Genomic DNA, 23370 nt, shown 5'->3' with positions numbered 1-23370 from the left:
CTAGAGATGTGTCTGCTGCTAGAACTCTGTGTGGCATTGACCTGTTCTCTAATCTGAGCTGCTGTTAACCTGCGATTTCTGAGGCTGGTGACTCGGATGAACTTATCGTCCGCAGCAGAGGTGACTCTTGGTCTTCCTTTCCAGGGGCGGTCCTCATGTGAGCCGGTTTCTTTGTAGCGCTTGATGGTTTTTGTGACTGCAAACAGTTTCAAAGTTTTCCCAATTGTTCGGACTGATTGACCTTCATTTCTTAAAGTAATGATGGCCACTCATTAATCTTTACTTAGCTGCTTTTTTCTTGCCATAATACAAATTCTAACAGTCTATTCAGTAGGACTATCAGCTGTGTACTGTATCCACCTCCTGCACAACACAACTGATGGTCCCAACCCCATTTATAAGGCTTGAAATTCCACTTATTAAACCTGACAGGGCACACCTGTGAAGTGAAAACCATTTCAGGTGACTACCTCTTGAAGCTCATCAACAGAATGCCAAGAGTGTGCGGAGCAGTAATCAAAGCCAAAGGTGGCTACTTTGAAGAACCTAGAATATAAGACATATTTTCAGTTGTTTCACACTTTTTTGTTCAGTATATAATTCCACATGTGTTAATTCATAGTTTTGATGCCTTCAGTGTGAAGCTACAATATTCATAGTCATGAAAATAAAGACAACTCTTTGAATGAGAAGGTGTGTCCAAACTTTTGGTTTGTACTTATATATCCACCATGTCGCAGTGAAGGCAGTAACACTTAACTAGAAAACAGGTGACAACAGGTACAAGAGGCTAACAACAACTCTGATGGAGCTTTGAGAATTTCCAACAAGTACTGATTACGCTCATGTGACAACTATTGCTTGTCTTCAATAGGTTTGCACAACAGAAAGATTATCTTCCAAAGAAGAAGATGAATGTCACATTATCATCAACATCAACAGGGGTGAATTCACATTTGACAGCCATTGTCCTTAATTCTATTTCCATCCCTTCTGTTGCTGTTACTTCCTTCACATCCTTGATCTCCAACAGCTGGTCTGCCAACCGTAATTAAGCAGCAGATTTTGCTCATACTGCTTGGCTGAATTTTACATTCCAATTATAAATTGCTCAAAAAAATAAAGGGAACACTCAAATAACACATCCTAGATCTGAATGAATGAAATATTCTCATTGAATACTTTGTTCTGTACATAGTTGAATGACAACAAAATCAGACAAACATCATCAATGGAAATTAAATTTATTAACCAATGGAGGCCTGGATTTGGAGTCACACACAAAATGAAAGTGGAAAAACACACTACAGGCTGATCCAACTTTGATGTAATGTCCTTAAAACAAGTCAAAATGAGGCTCAGTATTGTGTGTGACCTCCACGTGCCTCTATGACCTCCCTACAACGCCTGGTCATGCTCCAGATGAGACGGCTGATGGTCTCCTGAGATATCTCCTCCCAGACCTGGACTAAAGCATCCGCCAACTCATGGACAGTCTGTGGTGCAACGTGACGTTGGTGGATGGAGCGAGACATGATGTCCCAGATGTGCTCAATCGGATGCAGGTCTAGGGAACGGGCGGGCCAGTCCATAGCTTCAATGTCTTCATCTTGCAGGAACTGCTGACACACTCCAGCCACATGAGGTCTAGCATTGTCCTGCATTAGGAGGAACCCAGGGCCAACCACACCAGCATATGGTCTCACAAGGGGTCTGAGGATCTCATCTCGGTACCTAATGGCAGTCAGGCTACCTCTGGCGAGCACATGGAGGGTCATGCGACTCTGGACACTACGCTGACAGACACAGCAAACCTTCTTGCCACAGCTCGTATTGATGTGCCATCCTGGATGAGCTGCACTACCTGAGCCACTTGTGTGGGTTGTAGAGTCCGTCTCATGCTACCACGAGTGTGAATGCATCACCAACATTCAAAAGTGAGCAAAAAATCAGCCAGAAAGCATCGGTACTGAGAAGTGGTCTGTGGTCCCCACCTGCAGAACCACTCCTTTATTGAGTGTCTTGCTAATCGCCAAAGATTTCCCCCTGTTGTCTATTCCATTTGAACAACATCATGTGAAATTGATTGTCAATCAGTGTTGCTTCCTAAGTGAACAGTTTGATTTCACAGAAGTTTGATTTACTTGGAGATATATTGTGTTGTTTAAGTGTTCCCTGTAGTTTTTTGAGCAGTGTATATTAGCACCTCTGTAACTATAAACCCATTTTACTGGTAAATCTGATACAGTTCCAATACAGGAACTAAACTAACCTATCAGAACTAAAATCAGGGCACTGTCAAACAAGGAAATACAAAGTACTTAATTCCAAACAACAAGCAGACAAAAAAAGAGACTTGAGTCACAAGAGTGAAGCAAAAAAACGAGCTGATCCTTATCACTGAAACCCAGCATACTGAGGAAACTAATCATACATGAACATCCAGTGTAATTATCAGTAATTATCAGACACAGTACTACACAATAAGGGATTGTCATTCATTGAGAAAAATTTCTTATCATTATAAGAATTTTGTCTTATCGTGACGATTAATTCCAATTAATGATGTTTGAAAACCTCAAATATTGCGCCACTGTTTGTTCCTTGGGAGCATTAATAAATAAATAAATAAATTAGAAAGAATAATTAAATGCAGTTTATTTGTGCAGTTTAGTTATAAGAATCACACATTTTATATATCTGGTGAAGAAGCCTGTTTCAAAATGGGTATGTTTCTTAAGAGCCATATTTGCGTTTGTGAGCTTTGACTGCCATGTAGTCACAGCCATACAGTTGTCTGCAAAAAAGACTGAGAAGTGGTTGTAAGTACATTTTTATCATCATTTTTATTGTTATCACAGTAAATACCTTTATGGAAATACAGTTTATGGAAATCAGATTTACCTAGAGTCCCAAACAGAGTATAATGTAGTAGTATAATGAGTATAATGTAAATTTCCTATAGAAAAAACATGTGGCCATATATACTACATGTCATAACAACAAAAACAGAAGGAATGATCATTTAAAAATGTGTAACTCATTTAAGAAAACATGTGCTTTATATGTGAGGAAATGATCAACGCGTGGTAGGTTTTCCCAAAAGTGTTTCACATGTTATTACACAAAATGATTTCCCCATATAAAACCTATGTAGGCAAACCTTCCTCATTTGACCACATCAAAAGCATGTATTTTTCACATGCAATGTATGGGTTTCATGCGGAAATGTACATGTTTTACAAATTATATGTACAACAAATGTTTTACACATCCTTCACATATCTCACATTAACATACACAGGTGGCTAATCACAAAAATGTGAATTTAAAGGTCAAACACAAAAGTTATCCTATAAGATTGGCTAGTCGAAGAAAAGTATTTTGTCTAATCTTGATAATCTAGTTTTCCCAACCAAACATAAAAAAGTTACTTTGTGAAACTTGATCTTAAATAAATTATTTTTTACTTGTAAAGTTTTCTAAGCATTAAACTAAAAGATAAAGGATGCGGCAAAGTAAAATCAAAAGAACAAAGCTACAAACAGGGAAAAACGTAGGTGAGCATTTAAACTGGAAATTTCAGATTCCCTAAAATGACGGTATTTCTCTAAATTTTGGAGTTCATGTCCAAAAGAAAACAAAAACTCAATTAGATCTCTGAACCTGATTGAATTATGTTTCCTTAATAAATTCAAATTTTGCGAGAATTATGTGAAGATGTGGGCTGCACGGTGGTGCAGTTGGTAGCACTGTTGCCTTGCAGCAAGAAGGTTCTGGGTTCAATTCCTGACCAGGGGTCTTTCTGCATGGAGTTTGCATGTTCTCCCTGTGCATGTGTGGGTTCTCACTGGGTACTCTGGCTTCCTCCCACAGTCCAAAGACATGCCTGTTAGGTTAATTGGTCACTATAAATTGCCCTTAGGTGTATGAATGAGTGTGTGTGGTTGTTTGTGTGTTGCCCTGCGATGGACTGGCGACCTGTCCAGGGTGTACCCCTGCCTCTTGCCCATAGACTGCTGGAGAAAGGCACCAGCTCCCCTGCGACCCACTATGGAATAAGCGGTAGAAAATGACTGACTGACTATGTGAAGATGATTGTGCTGATTTCTGTCCTATATGTACTGTTAAATCTGATGAACATTGTTTATGTTGTCAGTTGTTTTTTTGCTCAGATACTGTCATCAGAGCCCTTATAAACTGGTAAGCAAAAACAAATGAATTTCAATTCAATTTGATTCAGTTTTATTTATATAACAATTCACAACACGTGTCGTCTCAAGACACTTTACAAAGTGAATTCAATCGAATCATACAGATGTCAAGAGCTAGCGTTGTGTTATTGATGAATTATGTATATCTGACATATCTGGGATATTCTTTGCATCATTTTGTGGGTCACCTGCACCTATGAGTTTTCTTGACACACCAGATTCTTTTATTAAGTCGATGGTTCAAATGCTTACAACAGATCCTCTCATATTACTTCATGGTTAAATGCAGAGCACAGTTGCTCTTTTTCCCTTTCAAACCAGGGAACTTTAAAACCTTCATACAAAAGGACTTCACGTCTTAAGTATCGCTACCACTAATCTAAATGCGGCAGTTTATCTTGTTTTGTTAATATGTACGCCTTTACTGCTTTTAAAAGTCCAAGCCATGTGTGTTAGGGTCGGAAAAATAAAAATACATCTATTTAAATTACAAATACATTTAAGTTAAACAGGGATAAAACGCTGGGATACTTTAATTTTACCTTAGCAAGGAGCTGATCATCTTATTACTGTTAAGGTTTTGTGACTAAAATGAGTTAGGCAAGAACCTACAACAATATGTCCACATTCATTTATTTTTTTGATTTCCATTTTCCTCTTTGTCCTATTCAGAGTTATAATCAGGCCAGGGCTTGTTTTGTTTTTCATTAGACAAGAGTTAAGGTCCAGCCTATTCACACTGCTCACCCTGCTAAATCACAAAGCCAATGCTGAAATACACAAAAAACAACCAAGCACCCTTTCAGTCAAGGTTCGTTAAGTATCACCAAATAACTTAACACTGTATATGGATTGTATGTCTATGCTGGAGTATCTTGAGAAAGGCCTACAGGTTGGAGGTCCAATGGGAGGATCCTTGCTCCCTCCTCCTCCCCTTTTACCTCAAAATAGTCTTGTTGTTTACAAGGATTTAGCCATATATGCATATTTTCATCAGCAGTCCCTGACATATTAATGATATAAGACAGGATTATAAAACTGCAAGCTCATAACTAATAAAATCTTGTTTTCTAGAAATAAATAAAAGCATTTTTTTAGCTGACAGAGCTGTGTTTTATCAACTAACTTTCAAATGAAGTAATGCTTATCTCAAGCATTTTAACAAAAAGCATTATAGCACATGGTACAACTGAGCTCTATTTCCAAATGTCATTTATCCAAATGACACTACCATGTGCGTGGCCAAGTAACACAAAGGATACCACATTTTCAACTGTACAGGGTTGAGTTTAATCACATCCTCATTCTTGTCTCTGGGGACAATACAAGGAAAAACCTTGTCAGAAAACATCTGTGTCTTGAAAACTAATCTAACTTGTTTCTCACATTATTATTACAGCCCTGTGTAGGTGCTTTAAAAATGGAGAGCACCTAAAGTTTCTGTTCTGAGTGTTTTGCATCATTGCAGCAAACATCTCCACACTGCTTCAATGTGTAATATGATTACACATTATTAGTACTTATGATTATTTTAGCATCTTAAAGGTGAGTACTTTCTAAAACTGACAACCTTTACAGTGGTTAATGTTGGGTGTCTGTATATTTGTCACTGGTGGCATTTATGAGATGTGAATTACAACTTTGCAATATAAATAAGTTCAATGTATGAGCTTTAAAAAAAGAATAACTTGTGTTATTGGTCTTTTCAAAGGTTTGACTCATGGATTTTAGATGGATCTACTTTGGGCTTGCAGGTTTGTACCTTTTGTTTTTATTTTCGGTGCTATGTTGTGTTTTTCTTGCATTTTCCTTAGAAAGCTTATACAAAGAGAAAGATTAATGAAAACAGACATTTTCTGTTCTAAATAGTTTCTGTAAGAAACTAGAAATAATTATTATTCTATTCTAAATAGGCTTCTAATGTTAGTCAAAGAAAAAAAGTTACCAATAATGAAAATGAATTTAATTAATCCCTCCTTCATGAAGTGGGATATAACATCTATACTTGATTAAATTCTCAAAGCTAATATTTAGCGCATTTTAGTCACATTTCACCTTTATGTAGAAGCCCAACTAGGGGCAAGAGCTGAAAATTAGGAATAGCTATAAATACTCTGTACAGCACATTAGTTGAACTCTTTGTATTGTAACTTTGTTCCTATTAAAGTCAAATAATTATCTATTCTAAGAATGGGCTTTCCAGTGGATTGGGGGCACTTCCACAAAGTTTTGTAAAGACAGGCCTGATGGAGCCCACTGATAGGCTTGGGGTGTTACACCAAAACTGAAATGACAACTTCAAATTTAGGTTAGATTACAAAAAAAAAAAATAGAAAATCTTAATCTTAGGAACTGAATAGTTTTTACCTATTATGATTTTTTTTATGATGATCAAGTGTTCAGTCAAAACTGAACACTTTTAAAGTATAAATTTCTATATAAATAAACTTGACTTGACTTTTAAAGTCAAGTCAAGTTTATTTATATAGAAATGTATTTATTTAAAGAAATTCGAGTCATGTGATTTCTAGCCCACAAAAAAAATAATCAAAACTCGGACCTCAAACTTAAATTCAAAATACTTACATTGCAAAATCTTGATATCTCCCCAGGAACAAATCGAAAATGTCACTACAATAAAAATTAGGTTTATATCTGACATTAAAATCCTGACAGACTTTTTAAAAAAAAATCTGTCTTCTTTATTTCCTCTTTTCCCTCGTCTATTTTTCCTCTCAGTCTCTTCTTTGTTCGCCTGTCTTCCTCTTTTCCCTCCTCGCTCTCCTCCCTGCGCTCTGTCCTCTTCTCTCTTCCTCTTCCTCTCCTTCTCGTGTCCTCCTCTGTACCACGTCACTATTGTAGTTTGAACTTGTCAACCATTATAAGCTAAGTTATTTGCTTAACCAGTGAGCTGAAAACAAACAGGCTTTTGGACAAAGCGGAAGAAATGTCACTCGTTGAACAAGTGATATGATAAATGACTTTACTGGCTTCTGCAGCTTCCTCATCACTGAAACACGGAGGAGCTGCCTCTCTGTTTCAAGTTGGAAACATGCGGACCAAACCACTTTCGTGATATTTCAATAACTAAGAAACGCATTTTACGTTTTTAATTTTAAATCGCTTGAGTTGTACTTTTATTACCCTTATCATATCAATACTCTATTATTATTATTATTATTATTATTTATTTTGGGGGAGAGATTTTTATGGAAGGCGTGGACACGTCCTCTGTGTTTATACACTCAAGAATATCAGCAAATATGAGCTGATTTAATGTGCTTGAAAAAAAGAAGACCTGAAATCACATGTCAGATAATTGCAATCCTTCAATGTATCCAAAGTGGGGAGCAGATGTTTTCTTGGACTGGACACATGATGTTATTAATCCATTCAGTTCTTGATTTTAATTATTAAACTGAAATATTAAAATCAAAGAAATAAACAAACAAATCTATTGAACTTTATCACTGTTGTTTTTACTATAGTTTGAATTTAATTTTGACCAGTCTATCAGAGTTACAAACATTTCTTGTGATTAAGTGATTTATCTTACCCATAATGCTAAATTTGACTATAAATGATTTTGATTGACGTATGAAATTATCTTGCAAGGCACTCCTGAAGTACATTGCTGTTTATTGACTTTTAGCTGAATTTTATGATACTTTTGCAATACTTGCTCTCATCTTACTGTTTTTTTTGAATATATACATAAATATATATTTGCCCTGCGATGGACTGGCGACCTGTCCAGGGTGTACCCCGCCTCTCGCCCATAGACTGCTGGAGATAGGCACCAGCTACCCCGCGACCCACTATGGAATAAGCGGTAGAAAATGACTGACTGACATTTCAGCAACACAAGCCAAGTAAATTACAAGTAAAGAGAAAAGAAAGTATTTTACACTTTACACTAGGAAACGTGTTTAAAGGGGATTCCTAACTTTTCTAAATGTTGCCTTATGTTAACAACAATATAGGTGAGCAGCAGCAAAGTTCTGTTCAGTTGTGGTAAAATCTATATTTTTTTGTGTGTAAAAACCACAAAACTAAAGAAAACAATGTTTATATTAAATGTATTTTATCCAGTATCTTCCTTTTTGTTCTCCTCTCCTATTCCATCACTTTCCAAATGTGTTCTACTGGATTGAGATCTGGTGACTGTGGAGGGCATTGGAGTACAACCATTGTCATGTTAGAGAAACCAGTTTCAGCTTCTAGGAGCTTTGTGACATGGTACATTATCTGTACCAGAAGCAGCCATCAAAACATGGGAACACTGTAGTCATAAAAAGATGGACATGGTCAGCAACAATACTCATGTAGGTTGTGGCATTTATACAATGCTCAACCAGTGTCTCAGACCAAGCAATGTTTTATTGTCTAATTTTAATAAACCTATGCTTTTAGCTTCAGTTTTCTGTTCTTAGCTAACAGGAATGGTACCAGCCCGATGTGGTTTCATACTGCTTTAAGGTTTTATGTGTTGTGCACTCAGAGATGGTATTTAGCATTCTTTGGTTGTTTTGTTTTAGCTACAGTTGCCTTTTTTATCACTTCAAACCAGTCTGTCTATATTCCTGTTATCCACAAAACCACATCACTGAAATATGTTTTATTTCAGGAACCCCAAGAGATGTCTGTGCACAAGAAGCCCAGAAAATCACCAGTTTCAGATCAGCCTGTTTGGCAGCATCAACCATATAACATTTAAAGCTACTTTAGTTCCTTTTCATTCCCATTCTGATGTTCAATTTGCCCTACAGCGAGTTGTCTTTGCCACCCCTAGGTGCCTAAATGCATTGAAGAGCTGCCATTTGACTGGATAAATCCGTTTCATTTTACATGCAATTGAACAGGTGTACCTAATAAAGTCTCCAGTGAGTGCACCCATACTTAACAGCTATGCATAACTTAATATGTTTTGTTTCAGGAGCACTGGTCAGCATCGCCTTTGGCCAAACTCGCCAGTACTACTTTGTAAGCACGCCACAAACCTGGACAAATGCCCAGAGTGTCTGCAGACGTGACTACACTGACCTGGCCACTATAGAAAACATGGCCGATGTTGATGCTGTTCTCAGGACCACTTCAAACTATCCAGGTATATTTTTAGCTGTGGCTACTGTATGTATGTTTCAATATTTCAGATGCAGACCTCATTTCTTGAGACCAAAATCTATTTCTTTTTATAAAGAACTCATCAGGTCTGGAGAAATTCACAAATTAAATAAAGTTATCTTTTAAATCAAACAGCACATGCTTCACTGCAGCTCATTAATAATTTGAACCTGTTTTTCAACAGGTCTGGCTTGGATAGGTCTCTATGATGAGTTAAGTAACAGCTGGAAATGGTCCCTAAATGACAGCAGCTTCTATGGAGTTGGAGAATATACATTCAGAAACTGGATATCTGGCTTACCCAATAATCTTGGGGGACAACAGTACTGTGTCAGGTTATTAAGTGACAACACGTACTTGGGTGGGTGGGATGACCGTCAGTGCTCGGACCTAAGACGTTTTTTGTGTTACACTGGTAAGTTCTTTTTCTACTACAAATGAAAGTATGAGTAAAGTTTTTGTAATACATACTTACATAAAGTCCCCTGAACACCGATGTGTTGGTCATTAAATATTGAACCGAGTTTTTTATTGGATTTTGATCAGTTTTTTTTTGTTATGATGTTTCCTACTCTTTTCATGTAATTCTGGTTAATGCCACTTGGTGGCGTGAGTTCCTCATTTTTCCAGATGCTCATTCAGAAGCCAAATAAAAACTCCATGTTTTCCTGCAATCAGTTGTTAAATCTTTGCTTATTACTGGTTTCCTCACCATGTTGACTGTTTTGTTTTTTTCTGCCTTGGTTTTGTAATCAAAACGTTGCTGACTCTTTTTTTTATCCTGAACTTGCCATCAGTTTGTCTGCATTTGGTTCCTTTCACCATCTATGAATGACAATGACACAATTGTTTATAAATGGTCAAATTTGCTATTAGAGATCCCTAACACTGTTTAATAACATGTTTTACCAAAGTGGCTTTCCTAACCCTGTTAAGTTTCTTTTTCTTCCACTCATTTACAGGTACAGTAGGGGGCTCACCATCTTATTTTGTCAGTAGCCAATCACTGAATTGGACTGAAGCGCAGCGATTTTGCAGAGAGAATTATATTGACCTTGCCAGGTAATGAAGACGCTACATATTATATCAAAACAAACTCTCAAGTAATATGTAATGCAGTAATGCATGTGTTTATGTCAGTTCAGCAATTCAGCAGCAACTTTGTTTGTGTGTGTTTTTTCTTTCCTTTCTGTGCTCTTTAATTATGTCTAATAATAGTCTAATGATACAAGAGTACTATGGAGTTATAAAGTGTTTTCCAAAAGTTTCCAAACCTTTCCATAATTTGCCAATCACAACAACAAAGGCCGACTTATTTTATTTGGATTTTATAAACCAACACAAAGAAAGGCATAATTGGGGAGTGGATGAAGATGGATACACAGTTTTCATGATTTGACAGAAACCTATAAAGTTGTGTGCACCTCTTTTATTCAGCTGTCCAGGTAATAGTTTGTAGAACAATTTTTGCTGCAGTAAAAGATCCAAGTCTTTGATGGCATGTCTTTACCAGCTTTGCAAATCTAGAAAGATAATTGTGTGTCTATCCTTCGTTGTAACATGGCTCAAGTGCAGTTTTATGAGATGGAGAGCATCTTTGAGCCACAATGTTTAAATCAGGCTTTAGCTTATAAATTGGGTTTAGGTTTGGACTTTGACTGGACCATTCTAATGCATAAATCGTATTTAATTTAAACCATTCCATTATAGCTCTGGCTGTAGGTTTACTGTTGCTGTCCTGCTGAAAGATGAACCTCCACCACAGTCCAAAGTCTTTTGCAATATATAGCAGGTTTCCTTACAGAACTGCCTTATATTTAGCTCCATCCATTTTCTCTTTAACTCTGTCCAGCTTCTCCTTCGCTTCTAAAGAAAATTATCCTCAGAGCTTGAGGCTCTTACCTTGGATTTGAGGATAAAGAATAGTGTTAGTTTCAAGTCACGCACGACATTTTTCATGTATGCCAAAAAATTCATTTTGGCATACATCTGATCAGAACACCTTCCAAATGTTTGCTTTGTCCCAAATATTAACCCCTGACTGACATTACTTATTCAAGGTTATAGAAAAAAGGTAAAGTTGTGTTTTTTCTGTCAGATTCAACTTTAAATAGAGATTGATAAATAGAATATAGCATATTGAATATAACATAAATATAAGTAGTTAGTATGGAAATGAGCAAAATTAGGCCTAATTTGGCAAGTCTTGGGTTGTTAAGTACTTCTAATACAAACTTTGATATGTTTAGAATATGCATCTCGGGGCATTAGTGGTATACTTACACAAACTTGGCTGTATGGTGGTATGAGGCGAATTCACAAAAATAGTCTACAAAGGGTTAAACAGTGGCTCTCTTCTTGCAACTAATAGCTGTCATGGCAACAGATTCTCCCACCTGAGCTGGGGATCACCGAAGCTCATCCAAAGTCATCATGGGCGTCCTGGCTGGTTTTCTGATTAATACTCTTTTGGTCTGACCATGTCTTGGTAGGATTGTAGTTGTGTCACACTCTTTCCATTTTTAGATGGTGGAGTGAACTTTGAGAATTTCAGCGTTTGGGAAATAATTGTATAACCTATCTCTGCATTAAACCTCTCCAACGCTTTCTCCCTGACCTGTCTGCTGTGTCCCTCGGTCTTCAAGATGCTGTTTGTTTACTAATTTTCTCTAAAAAAACCTCTGACACAGAACAGCTGAAATTAAATTATTGGTGGACTGTATTTATGTGGCTTCTAAAAGCAGTTGATTACATTAGATTTTATTTAGAGATGAAAGAATAGATGGAGCTCAATATAAATAGATGTCATACTTCTCAGATTTAAACAAAAAAAAAAGTTTGTCCTTTTCTTTATGCTTTGCCATTATGTGCTACTTTATGGTTGTCACATAAAATCCAAATAAAATATACTGAAATTTGTGGATGAAATGTGAAAATATGTTAAAAACTTCAAGAGGTAATAATAATTTTCCAAAACAAGAAATGTTTCAGTCTACAGAACTTTACAATGGAGTTTTTCCTGTGTTTTTCTTTGTTGTTAATGTAGTTCTTTCTTCACAGTATACGAAACCAGGCAGAAAATAATGACGTCAGAACTCTTCTAGGTGGCATTGAAGTGTGGATTGGACTGTATCGGGAAAAACTATGGTCTGATAACAGCACCTCCCTGTTTCAACACTGGGTGACCGGTCAACCAGACAATAATTATGCACAGTGTGTTGCTGCTTCATTCAACGACATGGGAAAATGGTCTGATGAACCCTGCACTCAGAGTTTGCCATTCATCTGTTACAAACCAAGTAATGTTTGTAATATAACTTTTTTTTTTTTTTTTTTTTTTTTTTTTTTTAGATAAGAAGAACATATGTTAACACTTGCTAAAAAACTAAAATTGTAAACTCATGGCTTAAGTTCCCAGTGAAACTTGCTGAAAACACAAAATAGGTTTTGTTTACAGTCTTAAGGGCAAAGCATGTTTTTTTCCAGAGGGGGGCCTTTTAGCTCCACCAGTTTTCCATGCTTGAAGGGGACATTAGGGTTTTCAGTACAGTTGCAGTTTTCATTGTACAGAAAAATCTGAATATAAGGTTGGCAAATCATAAAATATGTCAGTAAAGCATGACTATTATGTTCCTCGTGTGTTTCATGTCGTCTCTTTCTCACAGCTGGTTGTCCTTTTCTTATAGTCCTACCCAATGCTGAAGGTTTCAGAGCTTCAGAACAAAATGGGACGAGTATCACTTTGGAGTGGAAAAAAATCGGCAACATTACCAGCTTTGTTCTCCAGTTTAATGGCATAGAGATAAACATCAGTGCACAACATGGAGATGGACAACTGAACCACACAGTCTCATCTCTGACTGCTGGAACTAAATACACATTCACTCTCTTCTCTGTTTTTGACTCTGTCAGAAGCAGCGGAGTCAGCATCATTGCAGCTACTGGTAAGTTAACTAGGCAGTGAACATTTGTAGATAGAAAGTGAAAGTAGACAGATAATTTCTATTTTTTAAGTGTTGCCATGTGAACCCTTTTTAGTACCCCCTGGACAACTGCCTATATGGTCCATTCTGAAAATATCCACTGGTCACAAGGGTAATAGGTCCAGGAGGAAAACCCAGACATCTCTCTTCAGCTCATTTTGGGGAATTGTGAAGCATTCCCAGGCGGAAAGAGAAATATAATTTAGCCCATTCAGCTGTTGTGATCTGTTGGTTTTGAGTTGTGTCCCATCTTATTTCATTTTTTAAGTTATTTGACTATTTAGTTTTGCTCCTCTTCTCAGTCCTATCCTCTCCATAGCTGTGACGTAGTCAGTTAGTTTACTCACCTTTATAGTATTCTCACCTGGTTCTTTGAGACAGTGTCATCGATTGGTTGCTGCTCCCTCAGTTCAGTTCACCATTCAAATCAATAATTAATTTATGCTCCTCCCTTCCTCGTCTCTACTCATGAAACCACAGCAACACCAATCATTACACTGTCAAATTCACCGTGTCTTACTTGTAAAACCTACCACGAATTCCTCGAAATGGTGGAGCTAAAGGGGCCTCATATTAGAAGCCCAAACCAATTCAGCTGACTCTGTTCGATGTAGAGGAGCAGCAGCTTTATTGCTCCCCGTAAATGACAAAGCTCCTCACCTTATCTCAAAGGCTGAGCTCAAGAACCATTTTGTCTGTCAAGATGCAAGTCTCGAGACATTCAAATATCACAACTAATGACGTGAAGTTAGGGTAAATATTATGGGGACCGCAAAAACAACATTGGGTATATTAATAGCATTGAAAATTATATATTTGTCGTTGGTATGCCACTGGGCATATTTGCATGCTTAGTTGAGCTTTTAAGAAAGTAATTTTCTTGACCAATTCCATTGAGATATTTCAAAACAACCATTTCATTACAGCTCCTGAAAATGCAGAAGCATTCAGATCATCAGCACAAGATGAGACCAGCATCACTCTGCAGTGGAATAAAGTCAACAACAACACCAGCTTTGTTCTCCAGTTTAACGGCACAGAGACAAACATCAGTGAACCAGATGGAGATGGACCAGTGAACCATACAGTCTCATCTCTCACTGCTGGAACTAGATACACATTCACTCTGTTCTCTGTGTTTGAGAACGTCAGAAGCAGTGGAGTCAGCATTGCTGCAGTGACTGGTAAGAATATTTACTTCTCTGTAATCTTAAATACCTGCATCGTTTAAATGTGAAACTTACTGTGGTTTTTTGCAAGATTTGTTTGCCTATATTAGAATTTTATGAAAATATGTTAATTGCAGAATATTTGTATTTAAGTGAAATGTTATATGGATAAAGATAGTAAGACACTTCATATGAATAGATATTAATATATCTATGTTAATATATTTCATTTTATTAGGAAGTAAAGTATTTTAGGGAAATTGCATGAATTATTTGTTCTTCTTTTCTCTCAGCTCCTGAAAATGCTAAAGGCTTTAGACCATCAGCACAAGATGAGACCAGCATCACTCTGCAGTGGAATAAAGTCAACAACAACACCAGCTTTGTTCTCCAGTTTAATGGCACAGAAACATTCATCAGTTCACCAGATGGAGATGGACCAGTAACTCACACAGTCCCATCTCTCACTGCTGGAACTAGATACACATTTACTCTCTTCTCTGTGTTTGAGAACGTCAGAAGTAGTGGAGTCAGCATTGCTGCAGTGACTGGTAAGATATCTGATTTAATTAAAACTTTGAAATGTTTCACAGTTAGTGATGTTGTTGGAGATTTCTGACTTGAAATCTGAACGTCTCACCTTGGAGAAACTGCTGCATGCATTAATCTCAACAGTCAAAGGAAGAAAATAATTTCTGTAGTCAGAATCTGAGACTCAATGTTGAATAATTTCTAATCTTATTATTTTTCATAGCTCCTGAAAATGCTGAAGGCTTTAGGGCATCAAAACAAGATGAGACCAGCATCACTCTGCAGTGGAATAAAGTCAACAACAACATCAGCTTTGTTCTCCAGTTTAACGGCACAGAGACAAACATCAGTGCACCAGATGGAGATGGACCAGTGAACTATACAGTCTCATCTCTCACTGCTGGAACTAGATACACATTTACTCTCTTCTCTGTGTTTGAGAACGTCAAAAGCAGTGGAGTTCAGCTCCCAGCTGTTACTGGTAAGAATATTCAGCACGTTAATATGTCAACAACCGAGGCAAAATGTGTTACCTCCCTAATCATTAACCGTCCTTTGAGGCACCTTGGTCATAAACAGGAAATGTATTACCAAATTGTTAATAGATGTTGAAAGAGTTTCATAATGGTGAGAGAGAAAAAACAACCAGAAAATAGAGGCTTCAACCAGCAGGGATTGAAAGCTGATGACCCCAGATTTTAAGATAAAACATGTTACGATGTAATGGAACACTTAAAGTTTCTTTCAGCCCCCCAAAATGCAGAAGGCTTCAGATCATTGAGACAGGATGAGACCAGTATCACTCTACAGTGGGATCCAGTCAATAACAATGTCAGCTTCATCCTCCAATATAATGGAACAGAGTTGAATGTAGCGGCACCAACTGGGAATGGACCACTAGCTCTGACAGTCCCATCTCTCACTGCTGGATCTAGATACACATTCACTCTCTTCTCTGTGTTTGAGAACATCAGAAGCAGTGGAGTCAGCATTGCTGCAGTGACTGGTAAGATATTTGATTTCATTAAAACTTTGAAATGTTTCACAGTTAGTGATGTTGTTGGAGATTTCTGACTTGAAATCTGAACGTCTCCGCTTGGAGAAACTGCTGCATGCATTAATCTCAACAGTCAAAGGAAGAAAATAATTTCTGTAGTCAGAATCTGAGACTCTATGTTGAATAATTTCTAATCTTATTGTTTGTCTTAGCTCCTGAAAATGCTGAAGGCTTCAGAGCATCAAAACAAGATGAGACCAGCATCACTCTGCAGTGGAATAAAGTCAACAACAACACCAGCTTTGTTCTCCAGTTTAACGGCACAGAGACAAACATCAGTGAACCAGATGGAGATGGACCAGTAGCTCACACAGTCTTATATCTCACTGCTGGAACTAAATATACATTCATACTCTACCATGTGTTTATGAATGTTAGAAGCAGTGCTGTAAACATCACCGTTGCTACTGGTGAGATAACTCTTAGCTTTACACTAAACACATATTTTCTATGTACATTATAGTTAATTGTCCAGTTCCTTTCTCCTTTTGATAAAATCCAGTGAGCCACAGATATTCATATTGACAGCAACACTTTGATTCAGTCTTGAAGAACTCATCTTTGTGCATTAATAGAATTTGTGTTTAGATGCAAAATGGAAACATTCAGGGTTAAAAGATAGAAAGCATCTGTATATAGTTGATAGTTATACATATTCTTTGGGTATTTTATCAAGTTATTTAGTAAGAGACTTCATGCTCCATTATTATATGGCTTTTTATATCATTCTGCAAATACCTCTTGTGTCTGAAAATCAACCTCTTTTCTTTCTGGTAGCAGATAAAAAAAAATGAAAATCTCTGTAATCTTAAATACCTGCATTGTTTAAATTTTGAACTTAGCGTGTTTTGTTGCCAGATTTGTTGGCCTATATTAGAATTTAATGAAAATATGTTAGTTGCAGAAGATTTGTATTTAAGTGAAATGTTATACGGATAAAGATAGAATGACAGTTCATGTAAATAGATATTTATATATCTATGTTAATAGTACTCGTACTCGTTGTCTTCCGCTTTATCCGGGACCGGGTCGTGGGGGCAGCAGACTCACCAGAGACCCCCAGACGTCCCTTTCCCTAGACACCTCCTCCAGCCACACCGATCCATCTGTTGATCTCCTGCTCCATTCTTCCTTCAATCGTGAACAAGACCTTGAGATACTTGAACTCCTCCACTTGAGGCAGGAACTCCCCTCCAACCTGAAGAGGACAAGCCACCTTTTTCCCGTCGAGAACCATGGCCTCGGCATTGGAGGAGCTGATCTTCATCCCAGCCGCTTCACACTCGGCTGCGAACCGCCCTAGCACATGCTGTGGGTATTGGCTAGAGGGGGCCAGCAGGACCATGTCATCTGCAATAGAAGAGACAAAATCCACTGGTCCCCAAACCAGACCCCCTCCGGCCCTTGGCTGCGTCTAGAAATCCTGTCCATAATGGTTATGAACAGGACCGTTGACAAAGGGCAGCTCTGGTGGAGTCCAACATGCACTGGGAACAGGTCTGACTTAGTGCCAGCAATCCAGACCAAACTCCTGCTCTACTTGTACAGAGACCAGATGGCCCCGAATTCCATATTCCTGGAGGACTCCCCACAAGGCACTATGAAGGACACAGTCGAATGCCTTCTCCAGGTCCACAAAACACATGTGGACCGATTGGAAAAACTCTAATGAACCCTCGAGTACCCTGTAGAGGGTATACAGCTGGTCCAGTGTTATACGGCCGGGACGAAAACCATACTGCTCCTCCTGAAGCCGAGGTTCGACTATCGGCCGGACTCCCTTTTCCAATACCCTACCCTAGGCCTTACCAGGGAGGCTGAGAAGTGTGATCCCACTGTAGTTGGAACACACCCTCCGGTTACCCTTCTTACGAAGTGGGACCACCACCACGTCTGCCAGTCCAGAGGCACTGTCCCTGACCGCCACCCAATGTTGAAGAGGAGTGTCAACCACGACAGCTCCACAACATCCAGATACTTGAGGTACTCAACGCGGATCTTATCCACCCCCGAAGTCCTGCCTCCAAGGAGCTTTTTAACTACCTCGGTGACTGCAGCCTGGGTGATGAAAGAGTCTAACCCCAAGTCCCCAGTCTCTGTTTCCGCCAAGGAATGCGTGATGGCGGGATTGAGGAGATCCTCGCAGTACTCCTTCCACCGCCCGATAATGTCCCCAGTCGAGGTCAGCAGCCTCCCACCCCCACTGTAAACAGTGTTGGCGAAGCACTGCTTCCCCCTCCTGAGGCGCCGGACGGTTTGCCAGAATCGCTTCGAGGCAAACCGGTAGTCCTTCTCCATGGCCTCACCGTACTAATTCCAGGCCCGGGTTTTTGCCTCAGCCACAGCCCGGGCCATGGCATGCTTGAACTCACAGTACCCGTCAGCCACCTAAGGAGTCCCACAAGCCAACCACAGCCGATAGGACTCCTTCTTCAGCTTGACAGCGTCCCTTACTGCCGGGTGGTGTGTCTACCACCGGGTTCAGGGATTGCTGCGGCGATAGGCACCGTACACCTTAGAGCCGCAGCTACAGGCAACAGCGTCGACGATAGATGCGGAGAACATGGTTCACTCGGACTCTATGTCTCCAACATCCCTCAGAATCTGGTCAAAGCTCTCCCAAAGGTGGGAGTTAAATACATCCCTGGCCGATGGCTCTCCCAGACGTTCCCAGCAGACCCTCACTATGCGCTTGGGCCCGCCAAGTCTGTCCGTCTTTCCCCTCCTCCAGTGGATCCAACACATCACCAGGTGGTGATCAGTGGACAGTTCAACCCCTCTCTTCACCTGAGTGTCCAGCACATGTGGCCATAGGTCTGACGACACAACAATGTGCCAAATGCACTGATGGACGCCCTTATGCTGAAAATGGTGTTTATTATGGACAATCCGTGACTAGCACAAAAGTCCAATAATGAAACACTTCTGAAATTCAGATCGGGCAGGCCATTCCATCCGATTACGCCTCTCCAGATGTCCCTGTCGTTTCCCACGTGGGCGTTGAAGTCCCCCAGCAGAATAATGGAGTCCCTGAGAGGGGCACTATCCGGCACCCCCGACAGTGACGCCAAGTTTGCAGGGTACTCTGCACTACTGCTCGGCCCGTAGGCCAAAACGACAGTCAGAGACCTGTCCCTAACCTGAAGGCGCAGGGATGCGACCCCTTCATTCACTGCGGTAAACCTCAACACGAGACAGCTGAACTGGGGGCATCAAGCAAACCCACCTAAGCCGGCCGCCTCTACCCTTGGGTCACTCCAGAGTAGAAGAGAGTCCAACCCCTCTCAAGGAGATGGGTTCCAGAGTCCACACTGTGCATGAAGTTGAGCCCGACTATTTCTAGTCGATATCTCTCGACCTCCCGCACAAGCTCAGGCTCCTTCCCCCCAGCGAGGTGACATTCCACGTCCCTAGAGCAAACCTATGCATCTGGGGATCGGGCCGCCGAGGTCTCCACCTTCGTCCGCCACCCAATCCTCTTTGCACTGACCCCTCATGGTTCCACCTGCAGGTGTTGGGCCCACTGGGGGATGGCCTCACGTCTCTTGTTCGTGCTTTGCCCGGCCGGGTCTCGCGAGAAGCAACCCAGCCACCAGGCACTCTCCGACAAGTCCCGACCCCATGTTTGGTTCCAGGGTGGGACCCGCCTCCGCCGTACTAGACGACCCCGCGTGCCTCGATATAATGGTCCTAATGAGGATGTCTTGAACCGCTCTTTTTCTGATCCATCACCTCGAGCCTGTTGACGTTTGGAGACCCTACCAGGGGCATTTAAGCCCCAGACAACATAGCCTCTAGGATCATTCGAGCACTCAAACTCCTCCACCACGTTAAGGTGGCGGATCAAGGAGTGGCTATTTTAATATTTTTTATTTTATTAGGAAGTAAGATATTTTAGGGAAATTGCATGAATTATTTGTTCTTCTTTTCTCTCAGCTCCTGAAAATGCTAAAGGCTTTAGACCATCAGCACAAGATGAGACCAGCATCACTCTGCAGTGGAATAAAGTCAACAACAACACCAGCTTTGTTCTCCAGTTTAACGGCACAGAGACATTCATCAGTTCACCAGACGGAGATGGACCAGTAACTCACACAGTCTCATCTCTCACTGCTGGAACTAGATACACATTTACTCTCTTCTCTGTGTTTGAGAACGTCAGAAGCAATGGAGTCAGCATTGCTGCAGTGACTGGTAAGATATTTACTTTCATTAAAGCTTTGAAATGTTTCACAGTTAGTGATGTTGTTGGAGAGTTCTGACTTAAAATCTGAACGACTCACCTTGGCGAAACTGTGGCATGCATTAATCTCAACAGTCAAAGGAAGAAAATACCTTCTGTAGTCAGAATCTGAGACTCTATGTTTAAAATTGTCTAATCTTATTGTTCTTCTTAGCTCCTGAAAATGCTGAAGGCTTCAAGGCATCAAAACAAGATGAGACGAGCATCACTCTGCAGTGGAATAAAGTCGACAACAACATCAGCTTTGTTCTCCAGTTGAACGGCACAGAGACAAACATCAGTGCACCAGATGGAGATGGACCAGTAGCTCACACAGTCTTATATCTCACTGCTGGAACTAAATATACATTCATACTCTACCATGTGTTTATGAATGTTAGAAGCAGTGCTGTAAACATCACCGTTGCTACTGGTGAGATAACTCTTAGCTTTACACTAAACACATATTTTCTATGTACATTATAGTTAATTGTCCAGTTCCTTTCTCCTTTTGATAAAATCCAGTGAGCCACAGATATTCATATTGACAGCAACACTTTGATTCAGTCTTGAAGAACTCATCTTTGTGCATTAATAGAATTTGTGTTTAGATGCAAAATGGAAACATTCAGGGTTAAAAGATAGAAAGCATCTGTATACAGTTGATAGTTATACATATTCTTTGGGTATTTTATCAAGTTATTTAGTAAGAGACTTCATGCTCCATTATTATATGGCTTTTTATATCATTCTGCAAATACCTCTTGTGTCTGAAAATCAACCTCTTTTCTTTCTGGTAGCAGATTAAAAAAAATGAAAATCTCTGTAATCTTAAATACCTGCATTGTTTACATTTTGAACTTAGCGTGTTTTGTTGCCAGATTTATTTGCCTATATTAGAATTGAATGAAAATATGTTAGTTGCAGAAGATTTGTATTTAAGTGAAATGTTATATGGAAAAAGATAGAATGACAGTTCATGTAAATAGATATTTATATATCTATGTTAATAGTACTCGTAGTCGTTGTCTTCCGCTTTATCCGGGACCGGGTCATGGGGGCAGCAGACTCACCAGAGACCCCCAGACATCCCTTTCCCAAGACACCTCCTCCAGCCACACCGATCCATCTGTCGATCTCCTGCTCCATTCTTCCTTCAATCGTGAACAAGACCTTGAGATACTTGAACTCCTCCACTTGAGGCAGGAACTCCCCTGCAACCTGAAGAGGACAAGCCACCTTTTTCCCGTCGAGAACCATGGTCTCGGCATTGGAGGAGCTGATCTTCATCCCAGCCGCTTCACACTCGACTGCGAACCGCCCTAGCACATGCTGTGGGTATTGGCTAGAGGGGGCCAGCAGGACCACGTCATCTGCAATAGAAGAGACAAAATCCACTGGTCCCCAAACCAGACCCCCTCCGGCCCTTGGCTGGGGTAAACCTCAACACGAGACAGCTGAACTGGGGGCATCAAGCAAACCCACCTAAGCCGGCCGCCTCTACCCTTGGGTCACTCCAGAGTAGAAGAGAGTCCAACCCCTCTCAAGGAGATGGGTTCCAGAGTCCACACTGTGCATGAAGTTGAGCCAGACTATTTCTAGTCGATATCTCTCGACCTCCCGCACAAGCTCAGGCTCCTTCCCCCCAGCGAGGTGACATTCCACGTCCCTAGAGCAAACCTATGCATCTGGGGATCGGGCCGCCGAGGTCTCCACCTTCGTCCGCCACCCAATCCTCTTTGCACTGATCCCTCATGGTTCCACCTGCAGGTGTTGGCCCCACTGGGGGATGGCCTCACGTCTCTTGTTCGTGCTTTGCCCGGCCGGGTCTCGCGAGGAGCAACCCAGCCACCAGGCGCTCTCCGACAAGTCCCGACCCCATGTTTGGTTCCAGGGTGGTACCCGCCTCCGCCGTACTAGACGACCTCGCATGCCTCGATATAATGGTCCTAATCAGGATGTCTTGAACTGCTCTTTTTCTGATCCGTCACCTCGAACCAGTTGACGTTTGGAGACCCTACCAGGGGCATTTAAGCCCGAGACAACATAGCCTCTAGGATCATTCGAGCACTCTAACCCCTCCACCACGTTAAGGTGGCGGATCAAGGAGTGGTTATTTTAATATTTTTTATTTTATGAGGAAGTAAGGTATTTTAGGGAAATTGCATGAATTATTTGTTCTTCTTTTCTCTCAGCTCCTGAAAATGCTAAAGGCTTTAGACCATCAGCACAAGATGAGACCAGCATCACTCTGCAGTGGAATAAAGTCAACAACAACACCAGCTTTGTTCTCCAGTTTAACGGCACAGAGACATTCATCAGTTCACCAGATGGAGATGGACCAGTAACTCACACAGTCTCATCTCTCACTGCTGGAACTAGATACACATTTACTCTCTTCTCTGTGTTTGAGAACGTCAGAAGCAGTGGAGTCAGCATTGCTGCAGTGACTGGTAAGATATTTACTTTCATTAAAGCTTTGAAATGTTTCACAGTTAGTGATGTTGTTGGAGAGTTCTGACTTAAAATCTGAATGACTCGCCTTGGCGAAACTGTGGCATGCATTAATCTCAACAGTCAAAGGAAGAAAATAACTTCTGTAGTCAGAATCTGAGACTCTATGTTTAAAATTGTCTAATCTTATTGTTCTTCTTAGCTCCTGAAAATGCTGAAGGCTTCAAGGCATCAAAACAAGATGAGACGAGCATCACTCTGCAGTGGAATAAAGTCAACAACAACATCAGCTTTGTTCTCCAGTTTAACGGCACAGAGACAAACATCAGTGAACCAGATGGAGATGGACCAGTGAACTATACAGTCTCATCTCTCACTGCTGGAACTAGATATACATTTACTCTCTTCTCTGTGTTTGAGAACGTCAGAAGCAGTGGAGTTCAGCTCCCAGCTGTCACTGGTAAGAATGTTCAGCACATTAATATGTCAACAACCGAGGCAAAATTTGTTACCTCCCTAATCATTAACCGTCCTTTGAGGCACCTTGGTCATAAATAGGGAATTTATTCCCAAATTGTTAATAGATGTTGAAAGAGTTTCATAATGGTGAGAGAGA

At 40.2% G+C, this 23370-nt stretch overlaps 2 protein-coding genes across 2 annotated transcripts in view; both read left to right on the top strand.

Annotated features, from left to right (window-relative positions):
- Window positions 1-2723: 2723 nt before the first annotated feature.
- Window positions 2724-20580, top strand: LOC124880308 (receptor-type tyrosine-protein phosphatase H-like). The gene is made up of 8 exons (XM_047385354.1): window positions 2724-2727; window positions 9151-9321; window positions 14248-14505; window positions 15245-15502; window positions 15770-16027; window positions 16231-16488; window positions 20015-20163; window positions 20476-20580. The coding sequence occupies exons 1-8, from the start codon at window positions 2724-2726 to the stop codon at window positions 20578-20580; spliced, it is 1461 nt and encodes a 486-aa protein (XP_047241310.1).
- The window catches only part of LOC124880460 (fibronectin-like), a 22173-nt gene continuing 19357 nt past the window's right edge, over window positions 20555-23370 (top strand). Inside the window, exons 1-3 of the mRNA XM_047385582.1 lie at window positions 20555-20733; window positions 22496-22753; window positions 22957-23214. Coding sequence (XP_047241538.1) covers window positions 20691-20733; window positions 22496-22753; window positions 22957-23214 — 559 coding nt within the window. The 5' untranslated portion in view covers window positions 20555-20690. The remainder of the gene's footprint in view (window positions 20734-22495; window positions 22754-22956; window positions 23215-23370) is intronic.

The sequence above is a fragment of the Girardinichthys multiradiatus genome, chromosome 14 (genome assembly GCF_021462225.1).
Source record: "Girardinichthys multiradiatus isolate DD_20200921_A chromosome 14, DD_fGirMul_XY1, whole genome shotgun sequence".
NCBI classification, from domain to species: Eukaryota; Metazoa; Chordata; class Actinopteri; order Cyprinodontiformes; family Goodeidae; genus Girardinichthys; species Girardinichthys multiradiatus.
The sequence above is the reverse complement of the archived record's forward strand: the minus strand, read 5'-3'. Positions and strand labels throughout refer to the sequence as shown.